This window comes from Molothrus aeneus, chromosome 14 (assembly GCF_037042795.1).
Source record: "Molothrus aeneus isolate 106 chromosome 14, BPBGC_Maene_1.0, whole genome shotgun sequence".
Taxonomy (NCBI): domain Eukaryota; kingdom Metazoa; phylum Chordata; class Aves; order Passeriformes; family Icteridae; genus Molothrus; species Molothrus aeneus.
Genome location: NC_089659.1, coordinates 15,544,077 through 15,563,075, shown reverse-complemented (window position 1 = coordinate 15,563,075; position 18,999 = coordinate 15,544,077). Strand labels below are relative to the sequence as shown.

At 38.6% G+C, this 18,999-nt stretch overlaps 1 protein-coding gene across 1 annotated transcript in view; it reads right to left on the bottom strand.

Moving 5' to 3' along the window:
* The window catches only part of LOC136562549 (connector enhancer of kinase suppressor of ras 2-like), a 166,546-nt gene that overhangs the window by 35,146 nt on the left and 112,401 nt on the right, over window positions 1-18,999 (bottom strand). The window contains exons 10-14 of the mRNA XM_066559447.1: window positions 15,789-15,935; window positions 11,755-11,888; window positions 11,002-11,207; window positions 7,261-7,346; window positions 5,067-5,321 (exon numbers count right to left, since the gene is read on the bottom strand). Coding sequence (XP_066415544.1) covers window positions 5,067-5,321; window positions 7,261-7,346; window positions 11,002-11,207; window positions 11,755-11,888; window positions 15,789-15,935 — 828 coding nt within the window. The remainder of the gene's footprint in view (window positions 1-5,066; window positions 5,322-7,260; window positions 7,347-11,001; window positions 11,208-11,754; window positions 11,889-15,788; window positions 15,936-18,999) is intronic.

Genomic DNA, 18,999 nt, shown 5'->3' with positions numbered 1-18,999 from the left:
GATTATATCTAAACTGGTTTTTTTTTTTTGGTAGCCTGGCAAAACAATAAAAACAGGGCATAAATTCATTTGCTAAAATAATACAATGCAGTACAAGTTAGTTGTGTTGTGGTTCTCTGGAGTCAGAGGACTCCAGAACGTTTTACAAATGGCAATTTATCCATGAAGTCACAGCAGGTTAATGAATGCTTCATTTGCTGACTTGCATTGGTGGTGGTTTGTTTGAAGATGCAGAATATCATCATTTAAATATGCTCTAATAGAGCAGAATTACTTCTGAAAACACTGCATATGTTTGGATAAAGGCAGCCTCATATTTGCTTTGTGCAAAGTGTCCTGATATAACTGCAAATGAAGGAACTCCAGGCCAGCCAGGCAGCCTGAGCCTTTGGAAGCAGCAGGAACGAGCCCCCTGTCTTGGGGCTGAGTTTGCAGACCCATCCATCCCAACCTGGCTGCTCCAAACACAACCCCAGCCCCTCTCCTGAGCCTCTGCAAGGGGCTGAAATCAAGGACAAGCTGAGTTCTGGATTAACACTGGTTTAGTCTTTTTTTTTTTTCCTGGATCCAAATCAGTTCTTGATTACTGAATGAATGTGGAAACTCAAAGACTGATAATATTATTGTTAAAAAGAACCTTTCTTAACATTTTATTTCCCTTTATTTTCTCTTATATTGTAAAATACCTTATGTTAAAATAACTTTTACCCCTTTGAGCTGTTTACAGATTAATGAAGAGTGCAGTTTAGAGAGTCGGGTCTGAACAGAACCCTAAATAAACACATTATTGGACATTGCTACTCAAGGATACTCTTCAAGTATGGGGGAGACACTTGTCAACACTTCATGTGCATAGTCCCAATGAAAAATAATATTATTTTCCAATCAGTAAAACTGGGCAGACCCATTTTGAAGCTACAGAACACAGAAATTACTTATATTGGCCTTTCTGAGCAGCCAGAACCCACACAGTCATCCTCAGAGTGATTTCCCAGCATAACTGCAGGTAGGAAAAGAAGGTTTTCCATATTACAGATACTTAAATAAAAAGCAAAGACAGAATTTATTCAGCAATTCAGAAAGGAAATAAAACTCTAAAGAAAGTAATGCTCAGTTTTGTTTCTTTCTGCAAGAGCAGGAAGGAATAAATAAAACATGAGCACATTTCCTGCAAAATTGGCAATAAAAGGCTCCTCCCTCAGTCACTGGAGCTGAATATGTGTGATTCTCCCAGACTATCTTAATTATTCCACTTATCAGAGCAGCACTCAGACTGCCTGTCAGCCCAAAAAAGCATCTGGAACATCTGGCACATCCCAGCGTGCTCCCGTTACACAACACCCAGACCTACATTGCTTCTGCACAGGTTTTAATTCCCAGCATGTACCACTAAACTTTGCATCGTTTGTCAAGCTGCCTCTGCAGCTCCAGGAACACTTCAAGAGCATTTCCATCACCCTGTGCCACGGGGATGAGCTACCAACTTCCTGGGATCAGCAAGAAGGGAATAAAAAGCAAGTTAAGCAAGAGCTGTGTGACAATGACCAGAAAACACCATCATGCTTCAAATGATCTTTCAAATAAAAAGTGACTCCTGGCCTGGCACTCTCAGTGAGTGCCATTATTTCTGTTTGACTGTCAAGGGAACATTGAAATGAAAGAATTGATCTTAAAACTCATTAAAAATTAAGTCTTTTCAACACACTGAATTCTAATTCACACACACACAAAAAAAATTAGAAATTCCAATCTATCCTCCAGTTTTTTAATATATGATACTACAAAGGAAAATATCCAACTACTCTGTAGATAATAGGCCCAGGACATTTATCACCAAGTAAAACCAGATGAGAGATCATTATCCAATTGGAGAATTTAATGTGGTAACCAGCAAATTGAATTTCAGAGCTTCAGAAAGTTGTGCAAGTCTGAGGCAATAAAACCACAGAGCTGAACACTGTGTGGATTTCCAGACTGGATCTGGAAGGAGAACTTCAATATTCTCCTTTTAGATGGAAGCTGGTTGCCACAGAGCAAAATGGAACTGGACAGCAGGATAGGTACAGTTTTCTATAACTTTTTGTAAAATCCTGAAGATTTTCCAAGATTTTTTGTGGTTTGTTTTATGGTCAAAAATGCAAAATGAAAATTTCCCAGGTACATCTGGTCTACTGAGCTGGATTCTTGTTTGTTAAGTTAATTTTCTGCAGAATGAGCTCTGGTAATACAAAATAAAAACATATTCAGATTTTAACTCTATCCTTGTAAGCCCATATTTAGGTTCAACCTGGTAAATGATGTCACTTCAGAAGTGAAGCATTAGTAAACATAGAAAGTCATGTTCCAAGAGATACTCTATTAATTAATAATTATTTATAACAGCCTTGCTAATTGTAATTGACTCTTGCTTAGGTTCTGTGGCATTGCATATCAATTAAATTAGAGTTATAAATATATCCTGGAAGGGGGCAGTGTTTCTTGACAGGAATATTTCACTGCAACATGGCTTCATGCATCATTTTATATCCTGGGCACGCTGCCAATATTGCATTACCTAAATATCCATTTTATATAGGAACTCTGCATCCTCCCAGCAACTTATGAAATCAGGCTAATTGTTTAATTTTAGGTTCCAAATCAACATTCCTTCCAAAGCATTAATCTAGTGGTGAATCTCTGCAATTACCAATTTTGCAAAACTTCTTACGTCTGGTAATTTAAACTACTGTTAAGTAAGTGCCTTTTTGGATTTTTTTGCTACATATTTATGTAAGTGCTTAGAAAATGAAGCAATGGCTAAGTGATGCTCAATTCCTCCTTCCATCAAGCCATCTTTGTTTGATTACAAAACATTATCACCTTCCCTTCACTAAAGATGATGAAAATCCTATTTATCCTCTCCATTTCCCAAAGCATTTATCTGGCCTGAAATTTTGATCTATATCCAGAAGTTGTACTGGGCATGTGTTAAGAGAAGAGGATTTCATGGAAATGTGATTCCACCAGTTCTGCACTTTTACCTTCCATTGAAAAACACAGAGCAAAAGTAAGAAGAGAAGCTAAACCAGTTTTGTCAACATTTTAAATAAAAATGTAGCAAAAGCTGTTTTAAGGTGATTTAGTCTCATTATCCAAAAAAGGTTTATATATCAAAATGCTTATGAAAATCCTGGTAACACCTTTAGATATTAAGGAAATGAGCTGACCTACTTAAAATTTATAAATTTACATCTAAGAACACAACAACTCTGTTACTTTTCCTTTTTGCTATCAAGCTGCTATGGAATGTTCTTTGATATTTCATATTTTTGTTCTGGGTAGCTCTCTTTCAAGATAAATATGCCTTTTTTTTTTTTTTTTTTTGCTTGGCTTTTCAGAATTCTTTCAGTATTCCAAGTGGAAAGACATTAATGTGAATGATTCTGTGCTGGCAAGAACCCACAAAATCTGTGTCAGCAACTCTGTGTGTTTGTCGACTCAGTTCCTCTTGTATATTTATAAGGCAGTTGACAAAGTGCCTCAGATATTCTGATTCCTGTGATTATCTCCTGAAGGACGGCAAAGGTCTCTTTTAATGCTGCTCCAGAAATTTATGGTGATAAAAGAACTAATCCTGCTCTGTCAGTCCATGAAGAATCATTTTACCTGTGCCCTCCTCTGTAATCACTGCATGTGGAGCTGAGTTTGTAAACACTCCCTCACTTCTAGGGTGAAACAACCACTCCATATTGGCTCTTCCTGTTTTCCAGTTTCCATCTTTTCCTTCAGACCCTTTAGATTTGACATTTTATGTCATTCAGGTATTTTTAAATATTTACTTTGTTATCACCTAATATCATACTGCTAATCTGTCACATCAATTAATTGCATGATGGTGTGGAAATCATGCAAGAAAATACAACTTCAGTCCTGAAATCAAGGGTGGAATTTGCATCTTATCCAAAGTGACCTATTTGCTCTCTCTTCAGAACTCAGGTGAGCCAACAGATCATCAACAGAATTATAAAAACTGACCGAAACCACCTGATTCATCTACCAAGTTATGGAATATTGTTGGGGTTTGTTGCAGGTTGTATAATAATTTTCTCATTCATCCTGATGAATTGCCTGCTGATTTTCTCTCCAGGTTCGAAATCCTTTGCTTTAACTTTATGATGCTGATAATCTCTGTCAGAGAGATTTAAATCCACAATTTAAGTAAATAAATTTAAATAAACAGTAACTCCATTAAACTCATCTGTTTTTACAAGACACAGTAATCAAAGTGAAAGTACAAAAGCTTATAAATTAATGTATAATAAATCATTATCAGAGGCTGAGTGCAGGATCCTTATGAACCTTCAGAGATAATACAGTCTAATTAAACTAAACTCAGACTGAGTAATTAAGAGCACGATTTTATTAAAGAATCTGACAGCAAATGATTCTTGCCTTGTGTTTTGCTGTTCTGTCCTGACTTTGATGAGAAAGCTGTCGTGATACTGACATTGAAAAAGTGACTCTTAGGAGAAATTCATCATGACACCAACACTGAGCAGCTCTCTCAGACTGTGAAATGCAGCATGGAAACATGAAGTAGAGGACTGAGCCTTTATGCCTGGATCCATCCTACAGGAGAACACCTGAATGCCTGCATCAATCCCAAAGGAGAGCATCTGAATACCTGGGTCAGTTCTAAGGGGAGAACATCTGAATGCCTGCTTCTATCCTACAGGAGATCCTCTGAATTTCTGCATCCATCCTACAGGAGAACACTTGAATGCCTGGTTCAATCCTGCAGGAGAACACTTGAATGCCTGGGTCCATCCTAAGAGAACACCTGGATTTCTGGATCCATCCCACAGGAGAACACCTGAATGCCTGGATCCATCCCACAGGAGAAAACCTGAATGCCTGCATTCATCCTAGAGGAGAACACCTGGATTTCTGGATCCCTCCCCCAGGAGAACACCTGGATTTCTGGATCCCTCCCCCAGGAGAACACCTGGATTTCTGGATGCCCCCCACAGCAGAAGCCTGGCTGCTGTCCCCGTGGCTCGGCAGGGAGGTGCTGGCTGGGCACTCACGTGGTAGAGGGGCACGGTGTTGTTCTCCGCCAGGGAGAAGCCGAGCACGTCCTGCTGGCCTGGCTCCATCCTGATGCTCATGGTGGAGGCCAGCACCGAGGGGCTGAGGGGGAAGCCGGGGGTCCCTGGCCCTTTGCCCTTCCTCCTGGACCTCCTGGCCGTGTCCCTTTTGCTGTCCTTCTGTGCCAGGGGCTCCTCCTGGATCACCAGGATCTTGTCATCGCTCAGGTAGCGCAGCAGCGAGTTCTCAGAGTCAGTGGTTGGAGGGGGAGGAAGGCAAAAACAAACATTAGGAAGAGGACACAAGCAGAGAACCTTTGCATTTGCTGGGAATGCCCTGATGAAGGCAGGAATGATGCATCTGACTCCATGTACTCAGAAGGCCTATTTATTATTTTATAATTGTTATTATATTATAATTGTTATTATATTATAATGGTTATTATATTATAATGGTTATTATATTAATAATTATATTAATAATAATATATAATACTATAATATATAATACTATAATATATAATAGCTAATAATATCTAATCATGAATATCATATCATACCATACCATATAATATAATATAATATAAGAATTATTATATTAATTACATTATATAATAATATATTACTGTCATTATTTTGATATTACTATTGCTAATATCAATAATGTTGATATTATTAATATTAATATCATTCTATACTTATTATATACTTATTATTATTTATAATTATAACTATATTATATTAAAGAATACTATATTATACAATACTAAAGAATACAGAAAAGATGCTTAATGCTAAAAAGATAATAATGAAAACTCCTGACTCTTTCCAGAGTCCTAACACAGCTTGGCTCTGATTGGCCAATGAGTCAAAATAATTCCCAGCAGAATCCAATGAAACAATCACCTGTGGGTAAACAATCTCCAAACACATTCCACACAGGAGAAGCAAATCAGATAATTATTGTTTTCCTTTATCTCTGAGGCCTCTCAGCTTCCCAGGAAAAAAATCCTGGCTGAAAGGATTTTTCCAGAGAATGTGAACCATTTTTGGCTGGGCAGAGACCATCCCTGGGTCCTGTTAAACTGGGAAAAGTCCTGGGAGTGTCCAGGGAATTGTGAGGGCTCTCCCTGCACTCCATTCCACATTCCACCAAGGATGGTGAAAGGGAGCAGACACAGAAAACATTACTGGCTTGTATCATGCAGGGAGCATCTCTGGGACCATTCCAGACACCAGGATTGTAATTTCAAGGAATTTGACAAGCTGGAATAACAGTTTTAAGGAGATGTGCAGCAAACTTTGGCACAGTTTCAAAATGGGAGCTGGCCAGGCAACAAGTCTGTTACTGTCTGCAGCAGTGAAATATGAGCTAAACACACATCAACAGATTTGGAATAAATCAGAAAAGGCTTGTGCCTTAAATAAAATTTATTTTCTCTTGGAATGGAAGTTTACTGAAAAAAACATCGTTTAAAATCCTGTATTGATCTTCAAGAATATCATTCATTTTTTGTCACATTTTTAGGAGTCAAGTTGAACTCCTCTCAGCTTCCAGACCATGCCTAAAAGATTCTAAAAAATAGTATTCAAGAATCTTCAACAGTCAGTGTCACAATAAATATGGTTGTATATTGGAAGAATATTCTTTTGAATTATATGTTTTCTTTTTGCCAGAGGAAATAAAGGAAAAAAGAAACTGTGCAATCACTTGTCTTTCTTGCAAAGTTCATAATTCCCACTGGGATCAATGGAAGTTTTTGTGATAGAACTGCTGGTCTCAACACTGACAGCACAGTTGCTGATTCCTGTTCCAAATTTTCATTCATACTGATCAAAATGTTCTCAGAGGATGCTACTTTACACCTGTACCATCACTTACTGTTTTCTACTGTTTTCTAGAGCTGTGCAGATTTGGAACTGATTGTTTTTAACACTTATCTGAGCCTTCAAAGTACTTTCCCCCCTGATGTTTATGTTTCTTCATACTAGAACTAAATTCCTCCTTCTAATACAAATTTTTAATTTTCAGAAATAGAAACAGAAAAGCACAAACACTAAACAGGCTGGTTTAGATCTTCTGTGACGCTCAAATTAAAAAGAAAGAAGATTTTTCTTTTTTTTTCCTGTGATGCTCCTTAAGCAACAAAGGAAAAACATCTTGGAGAAGAGGAGAGAAAAAAAAATACTCACCTCTGCTTCCCCTCTTGTACATGTTCTGTTCTTTGGGCTCCCCTATCCAGCTGTACTCAGTAGGCATCGAAACCGGCCTCAAATCTCCTGCAAACAAGGCAAGGAAAAGCAATGGAATGCTGGAAGGCTAGGAATGGCAGGCTGGAGGGTCAGTAGTGTAAATTAAATACATTCCAGGTGTGACACAGCCCCTCAGAGCTGTGGCCTTCAGGACCAGTGGAACATCCCAGAGCCTCCTCTTCATCACCCCCACCTCAAGGGAAGCACCACCAGCTCTGGTGAAATTCCTTGTAAATGTAAAGCAGATTACAAATTTATATGAAAACTCTGCTCTGTATGAACTTCCTCACTCATTAAATAGGTGTTGGGAATAGAGAGAGAAACAGATTTTAAGAGAAAATGCTGTAGGAAAAGTAGAGAGAGAATTAATACAGATGCAACAACACAGATCTGTCAGGGAAGCATAAACCCCCCTGACCTGGGAAATCCCAGGGTGAGAAATTAGGGATCTCATTTCAAGGAATATTAATTTCCACTGGCTCAGGAGGAAAACCTGGGGCTCAGTTTGGGGACAAGAGCCAGCAAAGAAGATTCAGCCATGGGGGTTTAATCCATCGTGGGATTTCATGGACTGGGGCAGTGAGACCCTGCTGTGCCCAAGCCCCAGAGCAGGGATGGGAGGGCACCAAACCAGGAGCACCCCCAGATCTCCTGAAAATCAGAGGGGAGACATTTGGGGTACTGAGATTTGCCCAGATTACACTTTTGTGCACACCATGAAATTTAGTGTATTAAGAATCCAATGGAAAAATTCATTTCATTTTCTACCTCACACCTGAGACTACAAACATGGGATTCAACTCCTAATCCTTAGGAGAACAATATCAATTAAGAAAAAACCCTAAATTAAAAAAAAAAAAGGCACTAATATAAAAAGATAGAGAAACAAGATAAAAAATTTTATAAAAAGAAAACAGGAAGGCACAAAGCAAGAGAAGATCAACATAACCAAACTGAGCAGTTTTTCTACAAAGAAAGGAAAGATCTGAAGCTCTGAAATGATTTATACACAACTACAGATACCACAGCACAAGAGACATCAAAAATAGAAATTCAGGACAGGAATCACACAAGGCAAATGAACAAGTGATTTTGTAAACTGCTTATTTCACTTCCAAGTCCTTTCCCAATGAAAAGTAACCTATAAATTGTTTTGACATTGCAGCTTGGATATTTTTCTGAGGAGCAAAAAATTGTTGTGTACAAGGATACCAGAATAAAGTGAAAGAAAAAAAATATTTATGATGTTTTTGCCTCTAACACATAAATGGAAGATGTTTGAAATGCATTGCCAGAAGAGCTCTTTAGACCAGAGCATTTTAGAGTCAGGAAAATAACAAAGTATAATGTAAAGTAAAACAAAAAATGCATTGCAACATTGCTAAAAACAAGCTTATTTTCATAAATATATTGGAAAAATGGATTTATTATTTATCTTCCTGGATTTTGCATGTACTATCAATACCCATCACCTGCCTGAGTACCCATCCACCTGCACAGGAGACTACTGATTTTTAATAGAGGCTGCAATCCTGGAAGGTCCAAGGCTGGAATTTTGGAGCTGTAGTTTGTGTCAGCCCAAGCAATAATGAAAGTGGCTGCTTGGCCATGAAAGGCTTCAGAAGTTTTATTTTCATTTCTTTGCTCCTGGCTCTGTGCTTCCAGCATCAGTTTGTTGGAGCTGCCATAAATCCTTTCTCTTTATTGAAAGACACATTGTCACTGTGGCGATGGATGTCACCTCAGTCAGAAAGTACAAAACCTTCCACTACAGTAGAACATCATTTGCATGTCTGGTAATCAACAGATTAATTAAATCTGTAGTTTGAAAAAAAAATCTGGTGTAGCAGTCATTTTTGGGAGAAAGGAGTATTTCAGAGACTTTAAAACCAAATTCCTTCTGGATTTCAATCAGAATTGTCCATCATAGACAAAAAAAGTCTTGTGTACTCCTGGGATCAGGCAGAGAGCCCAATATTTTAAGTCACCATGCAGGAAGAATTTATGAAAACAAGCCAAATACACCCATCTGGCTCCAATTTTAATCACAGTTAAGATTTCTCTTTATCTTTCATTCTAATTCTGTTTTAAAATGATGTCACTTCCCAAGGAGATAAAGAGTGAACATTAATGGTCCCAAGATGGAATCCTGTTCCTCAGCATCACAGCTCTTTCAAGCATCAAGCAGATGACTGAAGCACTTACTAAAAATATCCTGCCTATAACAAAGAATTATTAAGATTTCCTCCCCTGAAAAGGTTCTGTGTGCATATACACACACCATCCAGTCCATTTTACTTGCCACTTTTGCCAGAAATCCAGCAGCCATCAGCAAATTACAGCAGCAGGAGGGAAGTTCTGTGTAACTGATAAACACAAGATAAATCCTAAGAGCAGGAGGCAGAGAAGCTGCATTTGAGGACATCCCTGGTGGCAAACCCCACACCAGACTCAGCAGCAGAATCAGGGGCTGCAGGGCTTTAAGAATTTTCTTTTTTCCCCCCACTGTGCTCCCTTTCAGCTGCTGCTGGATCTTCACCAGAACCTCTCCTGGGATTCTCTCCCCTGAACTGCAGCAGGGTTTTAGTGCCTGTGCTCTTCACTGACACATTTTCCTTCACTGCTCTGAGCTTCTGAGAGGTTTTCCCTTTACTAAATTTCAAAGACAAAAACTTAGGGAGTTGTTGGGGCTTTTTAACAAAATGAGAGAAAAAAAGATCTCAGAGTAGTGGAATAAAGGACTTATGGATGGCTTGCCAAATATAAATAAATATCTGTATAGATCTCAAAAGATAGCAGCTACCCACAGAGAACACTATGGTCTTTGCTTTCTCTGAGGCACAGAAATAATGCCATTTTCAAAATCAGATATAATTCCAGTTTTCAAAAGAAATCTCCTATCTGAAATTTGTAAGCCTTACAAAACTGTCCTACTGCCTTGAAAATAAAGCAACTGAAAATACATGGCCCATACACTGCTGTATTTCAGCAGTATTTTTCTCAAATTCATTAAATACCAAGCAATTCAGTTTAAACAGAGAAACAAAAAATTATCAGTTAATTTTCAACAACACCTTTTGTATAGATCCATAAATTCAGATCCATACACTTGTATACAAGCACGTGTGATTTTACACCTGTACACTCAATAGTACACACTGAATTTCTATAGAAAACCAGAGTTAATTATTGTTTAATAGCATTTTATATATTTAGGCATCCTCATCCTAAGATTTTGAAAAACAGTTCCAGCACTAATGAGTGCATTGTAGGATGCTCCTCATGCATTTAATGCAGTGCTGAATTTTGGAGGACCTTCCATCTTACAGACACTTTCACACCACAAGGCAGTTCCTTCACCGAAGTTTAACAGCCCAGAACATTGCAAGTGGAATAATCTCCAGGAGTTTGGGAGGGGAAATTGAGTAAATAAAGATGCTGGCTATTCAAATAATATGAATTTAATTACCATTCAACGTTCCAGAATGAACTGCAAAATAACTGTATAAATAACTTACTCCTGACCAGGAGTGTTAGTGCGTGATTTTTCTAATTATTCCTTCATGTAAAATTCTGTTTACTGTTCAGAGCCAACCGGTCAGAGTCTGACAAGAATGAGATTTTGGGGGGTTGCAGAGTTAAGAGCAGAGCTTGTGAAGGAGGTTGAGGAAGGGCAGCCTACCATGGGTGGGGGTTTTCTCCCTTCTCCGCACGCCTGGGGCTCTGCTCCTCTCGTACTCGGGGCCCCCGGGGTGTCCTTCCCCCTCCAGCAGCGTGTAGAATTTCCCACTCTCGTGCTCCAGGAAATAGTTTGGAGACTCTGAGCCTTTCATCCCGGACTTTCCGAACTTGCTGATGTCATCACAAGACATTATTCCAATTTCATCCCTAAAAACAGGAGGTGATGGAGAAATGAAGCATTTAAGGGAAACTTCCAGCACGCGACTGCCTCTCCCAAACGCTACAAATAAAACAATCTTGCAATTGAAATGTTCACTTGGTAAGTGAAGCAATTCAAGAAATGTAAATTAACAAAACCATCATGAGGTGCCACTTTAATTGTGAGATAAACATTCAGTTTTCTAGGATCTGAAGGAGAACATAAGAACTTGTTTTAATATGAGCATACAAGGGTTTCCCTTGCAGAAGTGCTCCAGAATAAGATAGAAGTAGACACATAAAAGTAAATCAAACTAATTGATTAAAGACTTCTTCAAATACTTTCTTGATTTAAGGCTAAACCCACATTTTGTTCAGCTAACTGAAAGTTTAGTCACTCAAAACAATAATATGGTGCTTAATGTATTTTTAGCTCTTAATTTATTATTTACCTTGATGGTGGGGCTGTTGGTTTTGATTTTGTTTTATAAATCTAATGAAATCAAAATGTAAAATTTTATTTTTCAAAACCTCAAATTTCTTAGGACATAAATACCTGGGGCCATAAAGTCCTGACATAGGGGAGAGAATGAAAACATCCTGGAGTGCAGAGTTGTCCATTTTTGAGGACATGCCCATCGTACTCGTTGGGGTTGTAGAGCTGCTTGTGGGGCTGGTTGGAATCACAGGCTGCAAAAATCAAAAAAGCACATGAAGAATAAATTAATGTTTTCTGTGCTACAAGAAACAACAAAATCAGTGTGCATAATTTTAGGAGTTTTGACCTCTTTTTTTCGATTAGCCATTTTTTTTAATTTCTGAAGTTTCTTCCAAAAAAGGTGTCCAGTGAAACTCTAGACTTCAAGAAAGTTATGAAAGAAACTGATAAACGACCATTAAATTAATTTAAAAGCCACCTCAGGGGAAAATCTGAGACTCAATCAAAATATGATCTTTAATCAATGCAGAAAATCAATTATCTGAGGAGAAAGGACACACTGTATTAAATGCCATTAATACAGAAGTTAATTACAGAGCTCTGGAATACTTGTACTGAATGAAATGATTGTGTTGGTTTCAGTGGAAGATTTATTGTTAGCAAGGACGGAACATCTTGATTTTTTAAGACAGCAGAATTCATTATCCTTTGGCTTTATAGCCAGGGTGATACAAATATGTGTTCTATGGTAAATAGCAAAGAAATAGAAATTAAAGGATATTTATTTATTGTTTAGGTTAAGATTTTCACTTTTTAAACTTTCACATGACGTTGAACACAATTGTTGGATTCAGAAGTCACAGGGAAGCTCAAGCCAATGGTCTGCAAGCACTAGAAGGATGATAACCAAATATGCTGGGCAGGATACAGAGATATAAACAAAGAACATTTTTCAAACAAGGTTCAGTCTGTGTTGATACTCAAGAAATAGAAAATATTTTTATTTATAAAAGTTGTGCTTAAATAGATACAACCAGCTTTCTACAGGTGGAAGGAAAAGCCAGTGACTCAAAATTTGGATGAAAGGTATAAACACTGATCTTTTTCTAAATAAAATGTTTTCTATGCTCCAGAGATAAACACTGAAATATTTTTTATGTTGTTCAAAAAGTAAAAGCAGTCCTAAGTACCAAAAATTGACGTTTTTATAAGATTGTAATTCTACAAAGGGATTAAAATTATATTAGTTATCTATGCTTACTGAGAAACTAAATAATAAATGGTGTAATTGTTCTGGATCAATTCGTTGTGACAGGAAGGATTATTCCAATTTGAAAAGCTCTCCAAATAAAAAGAAAAAATTACAATATATGTTGTGTTTTATTTGAGTGAAGCTGTGGGGTGCAGAGTCCGATTTGCCATTGCCAATTAAAAAAGCAAAAGCAAAAACATTTTGTTATGAGTGGGAAAATAATTAGGGAGTTTAAAATTCAAATAATCTTCTACTATCACATAATGTCAGCCAGAGACAAAAGAGAAAAAAAATGGTGTCACAAATCCCACTGAAAGATAATAGAGCACAGAACTGACAAATGGAAACTCTGCTGTTGTTAATTCAGCATCAAGGAAAACCCTCTAAAGCAAAAGAATACTACAACAAGACCAAGTAATAAATTTTATAAGGCCTCACAGATTCTGTATCATCAATAATTCATAAATTACCTATGTGGTATCATTTTAAACTTAATTATTGTAGAAAAAATATTAATAACCTCTTTAAGTGCCTTCAGCAACAATAGAGAACATGACAACTTTTATTTAAAGCTTCCTGCTGTGCACCAACCTGAGGTAACAAATATGATTTCAAGTTCTTAAACCCTATTTCCTTTTTGCCTTCCCTAATGAGGTACTGCTTTTTGTTTTGGTTGTTTTGGGGTTTCTTTACCAGCAGAAAATTGATTTTCTGAAAATGGAATGATTTCCATTCTATTTTAAATCGGAATGGAAAATTGCTCCACATGTGGACACAGAAATAGATCTATGGGGTGCACCATGAAAACAGCACATGCAGAGAAACGTGTATGGATCAGGACCTGGACTATGCCATGAAGTACAGCACACCCATGTGTGGTATCCCTCTTTGGGGACAGTCTGACTTTTGATGAGCTGTTTCTCTCTCAATCTGCTTTCTCTGAGCTATTTTCCTGCAGTTTGGGGCTGTTTGGCCGTTCCCTGTCCCGCTCTTCCCTCGCTGCAAACCCTCCTGTCTGAGCTGTGTTCTCTGCTATCCCAAAGCCTGTTCTGCAGGATCCCATTTAATCCACGAGCAGCAGAAACTCCAGAACAACAAACAAACAAACCCAGAAATTCTCCTGCAAATTCCACAGCTCTAGAGTCTAAAAAATGCCAAAGTCACTGAAAGGTGAGGGCACTGCAGCCAACAGGAGAGGGAAGTGAGCTCACTGCTTCCAGCAGCAACAAGCTGTTGTGTCAGCTGTCCAGGAAGCACAGGCTTCAGTGGCATCTTGAAATTTAATCAGGCTGCTTCCAAGTCATTACTGACAATAATAAACAACACCAGATCCAGGTGAGAGCTGCGGGAAGCAGGCAAACCCAAAACCTGCGCCCTGAAACAGATCCAGGTCCTCACACTCAAGCTTGTCTCTGTGGCAGGAAGAATAAAAGATCTAAAACTGGTTTTCCATGTCTCATCACAGAATCTACTCTTAAGAAGTAACACTGGCAGGGCTGGTTTTGTTTTCCAAAATGGTTTATATTTTTATTTAAATATTATTCACCCCACTATTCTCTGATAGAGAAGGAATGCACCCCAGGAAGGAGACACTCAGAGCACCCTTTGCTCCTCAGGGGCTCATCAGGAGAGGAGGCATCACAAAACAGAACTGCTGATAATTCCACAAAAGCAGCTTGGTGCACTTTCACTTTTCTGGCTACCACAACAAAAGTTGGCATTTTTGATGGCAAATCCATACATGCAGTGTGTACAGCACATACTGTTCACTGTGCCACAGCCTCCAGATCCAGTGCTGCCCCTGAATTATGATTCTTTCATGCACAAATCTAGAGAGAGGATCTCTCTGGGAGCCCTGTGCAATTGCAATTTCCATTTTGCTGCCCCTGGAGGCTCCATCTGAAGTTCACAAGTAGATACATGAGCATCTTGCCAGAGCAAAGGATGTTATTCCTGCAGTGTTATGACAGAAAAATCCCCTCTGGGGGTCCCAGGGCCCCGTTCCTCTCCCCCAGGGGCAGGCACAGAGAAGGAAAGGTGGCCCTGAATCCCACTGTCAGCATTCCTGGGCTGCAAGGATTACACAAACTCCTTCAGTGAAGCCACTGGACAGAATTCAGGAACTCTGAGAAATGAAAGATTTAGAAAATGCCAGGCAGGGAGGAAATCTGCCTGGATAAGCTTGAAGGGTTTGCTTTGTTTCATTAATTTAAAAATCATTCAGAAAGATGTTCATGCATTGTGTGAAACAGCTCTGAGAGGCTTCCACATGATGGAAGTGCATCAACTTCTTACAGGGTGTTAAAAGGCATTAAAGACAACCATCAACAGTTACTGACTTAGTGGCAAGCCTTTCCTTTAAAAATGACATTTTGAGTTCAGTTTTTCCTGCTGTAGGAAGAAGTAGCTGTGATGTTCACAATTGTCTTTTATTTTTTTGCCTGAGCAGGTTTTCAAGGAGTGAGTACACAGAAAATAGCAGAGGTTCTTTCATCCCTGCTACCAAAAACTCCAACTGCACGAGAGGTGTGCAACAGGAGCAGGGCTCTCCTGGAATTTAATGGGTCTGACACACTTGGTTACAAACAAGTAGGTGACAGACTGTGAAATAATGGAAACAGGGAGGCACTGCTGCCTCTGCCAGGCAAAGGAGCCACTGAGCCTTGTTTTTCATGAAACTTTCTGTAAATGTTCTTTCCTTTCTGAGTTCCTGTGGCTCCCAGAGTCACCAAAACATGGAGGAAACAACCTGAGCATTGCCACGCTTATTTATCACAGAACTCTGCTTCAGAGGAGTTTGGGACAGGCTCCTGTTCCTTTCACTGGAAGGTGAAATTGCAGTGTTTTTTCTTGAATAAAGGATTTACCAGGACATTGCAGCATTGCAGCACCACCTTACCTGCAGTGCCAGAGGCTTCCACCTCACATTCTTCAGAAGGGCAGGAGCAGAAACCAGGGTATTCTGAGGACGTTTTTTCAAGGTTAAAATCACTCCATTTGGGTCTTCCCACAGTGCATTTACTAGGTTCTTTAACTGCCAGCCAACCTAAGGAAAAGGTTCATAATTGAGTTTTGAAAGCTTTCCATTTAAGTTGAAATGTGAAGGAAATGTTCTGTTAACCAGCAAGGTCTATTACAGCCTGCTCCTTGCAAACACAAGCAGTTTTTATAAACCCTGTTGCACTCAAATCATGCTGCTGCAGCTGGATTTTTATCTTGCTTTTCTTTAGCCATGTTCCTGAATAAAATAAGGCAGTAGTGAACACTGTCACCCTTTCAATAACTTGTGAGATCATGGAGCATTTTAAATCAGAAGATGAGGTGTAGAAGTTATGAAATCATTTCAGTCTGGGCTCTGAGTTGCAACAGGGAGCGCTGAGGAGGAAGCCAGACTGTGCTGGAACAACAAATGCAGCATGTCTGTAAGAGCTGCAAGCCCCTGCCTGGGGATAAATGATCATTTCTTGGTTTATCTGCACAGCCCCTGGGCACAGCTGAGTCTCCAAGTTACTGTAAATTGCAAACAGAGCCATAAAAAAGGAAATCACTGGTACTGCAAGGATGTGCCACTCAGAAAAAAAAAATACTTAGAGACATTTCTTACTCAATTTGATTATTTAAATAGGAATTTCTGAATTATTATATTATTATGAATTATTTGTACACAAAGACAGAAGATTTATTTTTAGGGCTTTTCTCTTTCCCCTGCCTTTTCTGTCCCACTCACAGCAGATTTTTAGAGCAGTAGTTCATGGCCATGGTAAAGACCTGCCATAAATGCTGTGATTGCCACAAATCTGAGCAGAGCTGCACTGCAGGAGTTGGGATGCTGTGTCCATACAGCAATTCCCAGACACAACCTTCCCAAGGCAGCTGCACCAGCCCTGACATGAACCCGTGAGAATGAAAAGTTTAGTGAATCCCAGAACAGCACCAGCACCAATACATGCAAGCAATAAATATTTTTATACTGGCCATGTTAGACCTGTCAGAGTTCATAATAACATTTTAATAATAGTTTCTCTTCTGACCAAAGTGTGAATCCCCACTGCTATTAAAAAGCAGGACAATAAATTTTTTAGGTGCTCAGGCACAGAACAGTCTGCATTCACCCCCCTGTTATATCAGGTGGAGTTTGTAATGATTTCCTCTTAGAGGAAGATAATATCTGATTACACAAAAAGGTGAAGGGAAAATAGAAAACAACCTCCAAGAGATTGGAACTAAAGTGCTTTTCTAAGGGCTGGAGAGAATTTGGGATATGACTGTCAGGTTCCAAGCTGCCTCCACAGTGGGCCAAGGCCAGGATCCCACTGTGAACATCCACCTGGGACAGAACTGCAAGATGTGTTGGAATTCCAAAAAGGATTTTTAAAAGCTTTTAAAAGTTCTGTTCTATTTTTAATGCTGCTGTTCTACAGAAAACTTTCTAAAAATGCACTGGACACAGGAAACCAGACAACAGCAGCAATTGTAAATAGGGATCCAAACAAATGCAAGGATGGCAGCTTGCATCCCAAAAACCTCCTCCAGTCTGGGCTGTGTTTACAAAGGCACAGGGGCCATATTTTTTTTTTCTCTTTTACTCAATTATAGAAATCAAGTGGAACCCTCTTTGATTTTTATAGATTGATGTAATTTCCAGATTGCCGAAATCCTTAGAGTTCCATGGGCTCCTTTTAGAAAAGAATGATTAATAATTAAGGGAAGGATAAATTATTCCAATGAGAACCTTAATGACAAAACCATTAAATACCAAGATCTATCAGAGCACCGTCTGCAGTCATTACTACTGGGCAATGATAAAATGCTCTCAGGAATTTGGACAACTTATTATAAATTGTATTACTAAAAATAGCTTTGAAAAAAGAGAAGTCATTACAGTGGATTAAAAATCTTAGTTGCAAACCAGTCCTTGAGTCAGATTTTGCCATTTACTCCTAAAGAATCAGTCTTTAAAGCAATTCTAGCTCTGCTAAGATGCATTCTCCACAAATGTATTTTGCTCCTTTAAGATTTTCAGCCCATACAGTCAAAACTGAATTCTACAAAATGGGTTAAGATATTTCAGCAAGGAAAGTTAAATTAACATTAGAACAATGAAGAAATAAAAGACCAATGTGGTACTTTTCATTTTCCTCCAAAAATGAAGATGGATGCTAATTTAGATGCTAAAGATGGCAGAAACACAGAAAGATGCAAAAGAATTCACTCAAAATGGTCAGACAGATGTTTGAAATTTTCATAGTTTACAATTAAGATTGCTGCAATCATTAATTTTTATTTTTACATCCTCAGTGTTGAAAAAAAAAAAACCCAGGCAAAAGAAACCTGTGGAATCCTGTCTATATTAAAGGATTTGTTAGTTTTCTCATAGAAACTATATGGTGGAAAATTAGGAATATAGCAACTTTTTAAAAACTAGTTCCAAAAATATTAATTGCTAAAACAATAAATTCCTTTACCAAGAAATTCCACAATGCTGAGGTAATTTTGTAGACCCTAACCTGATAATTTTGTAGCTGGGACTCCTTAACGAATATGTTGAGAAAAACATGAAAGGCATAACCCATTTTCATTAACAGCAAATCAGTGTTTTTTAGTTCTCCAATAACTCCTTTAGACTCTCCTCATAATGACTTTGCTCCTTCTCATTCAGAAGATCTGGATTTGCATGAATGGGATTTGGAAAGCATCCTCCCAGCAGTGGGGATTTCAGCATTGTTATAATCCCAACTCTGTTCCTGCTGGAAAAGCACCTTTTCTCCCTTTTCAAAAGAAAGCCTACCTGCCTGGGGATGACTCACTGCAGAACTGTAGGAAAAAATCATACAAAAAATTCCTAATGCTACAGATGGACACAAATAAATAAAAAATCAGTGCATTTTTGGATGTCTGCAGAGGCATGAAGTGCATGATATATTTGTCTCTTAAAAGGAACTGAGAAAACAGCTGAACTGTGGAACAGGGTGGTGTTTATCAGAGGATTCCAGAGGTCTGAGTCCCCAGAGCAGTTATTCCCCTCCCTGCCAATTGCTTCCAAACACATTGTACCTATTTATTACAGTAGGAATTCAAAAGTAAAAATTAGCTCAGATGGTGGAGCTGGG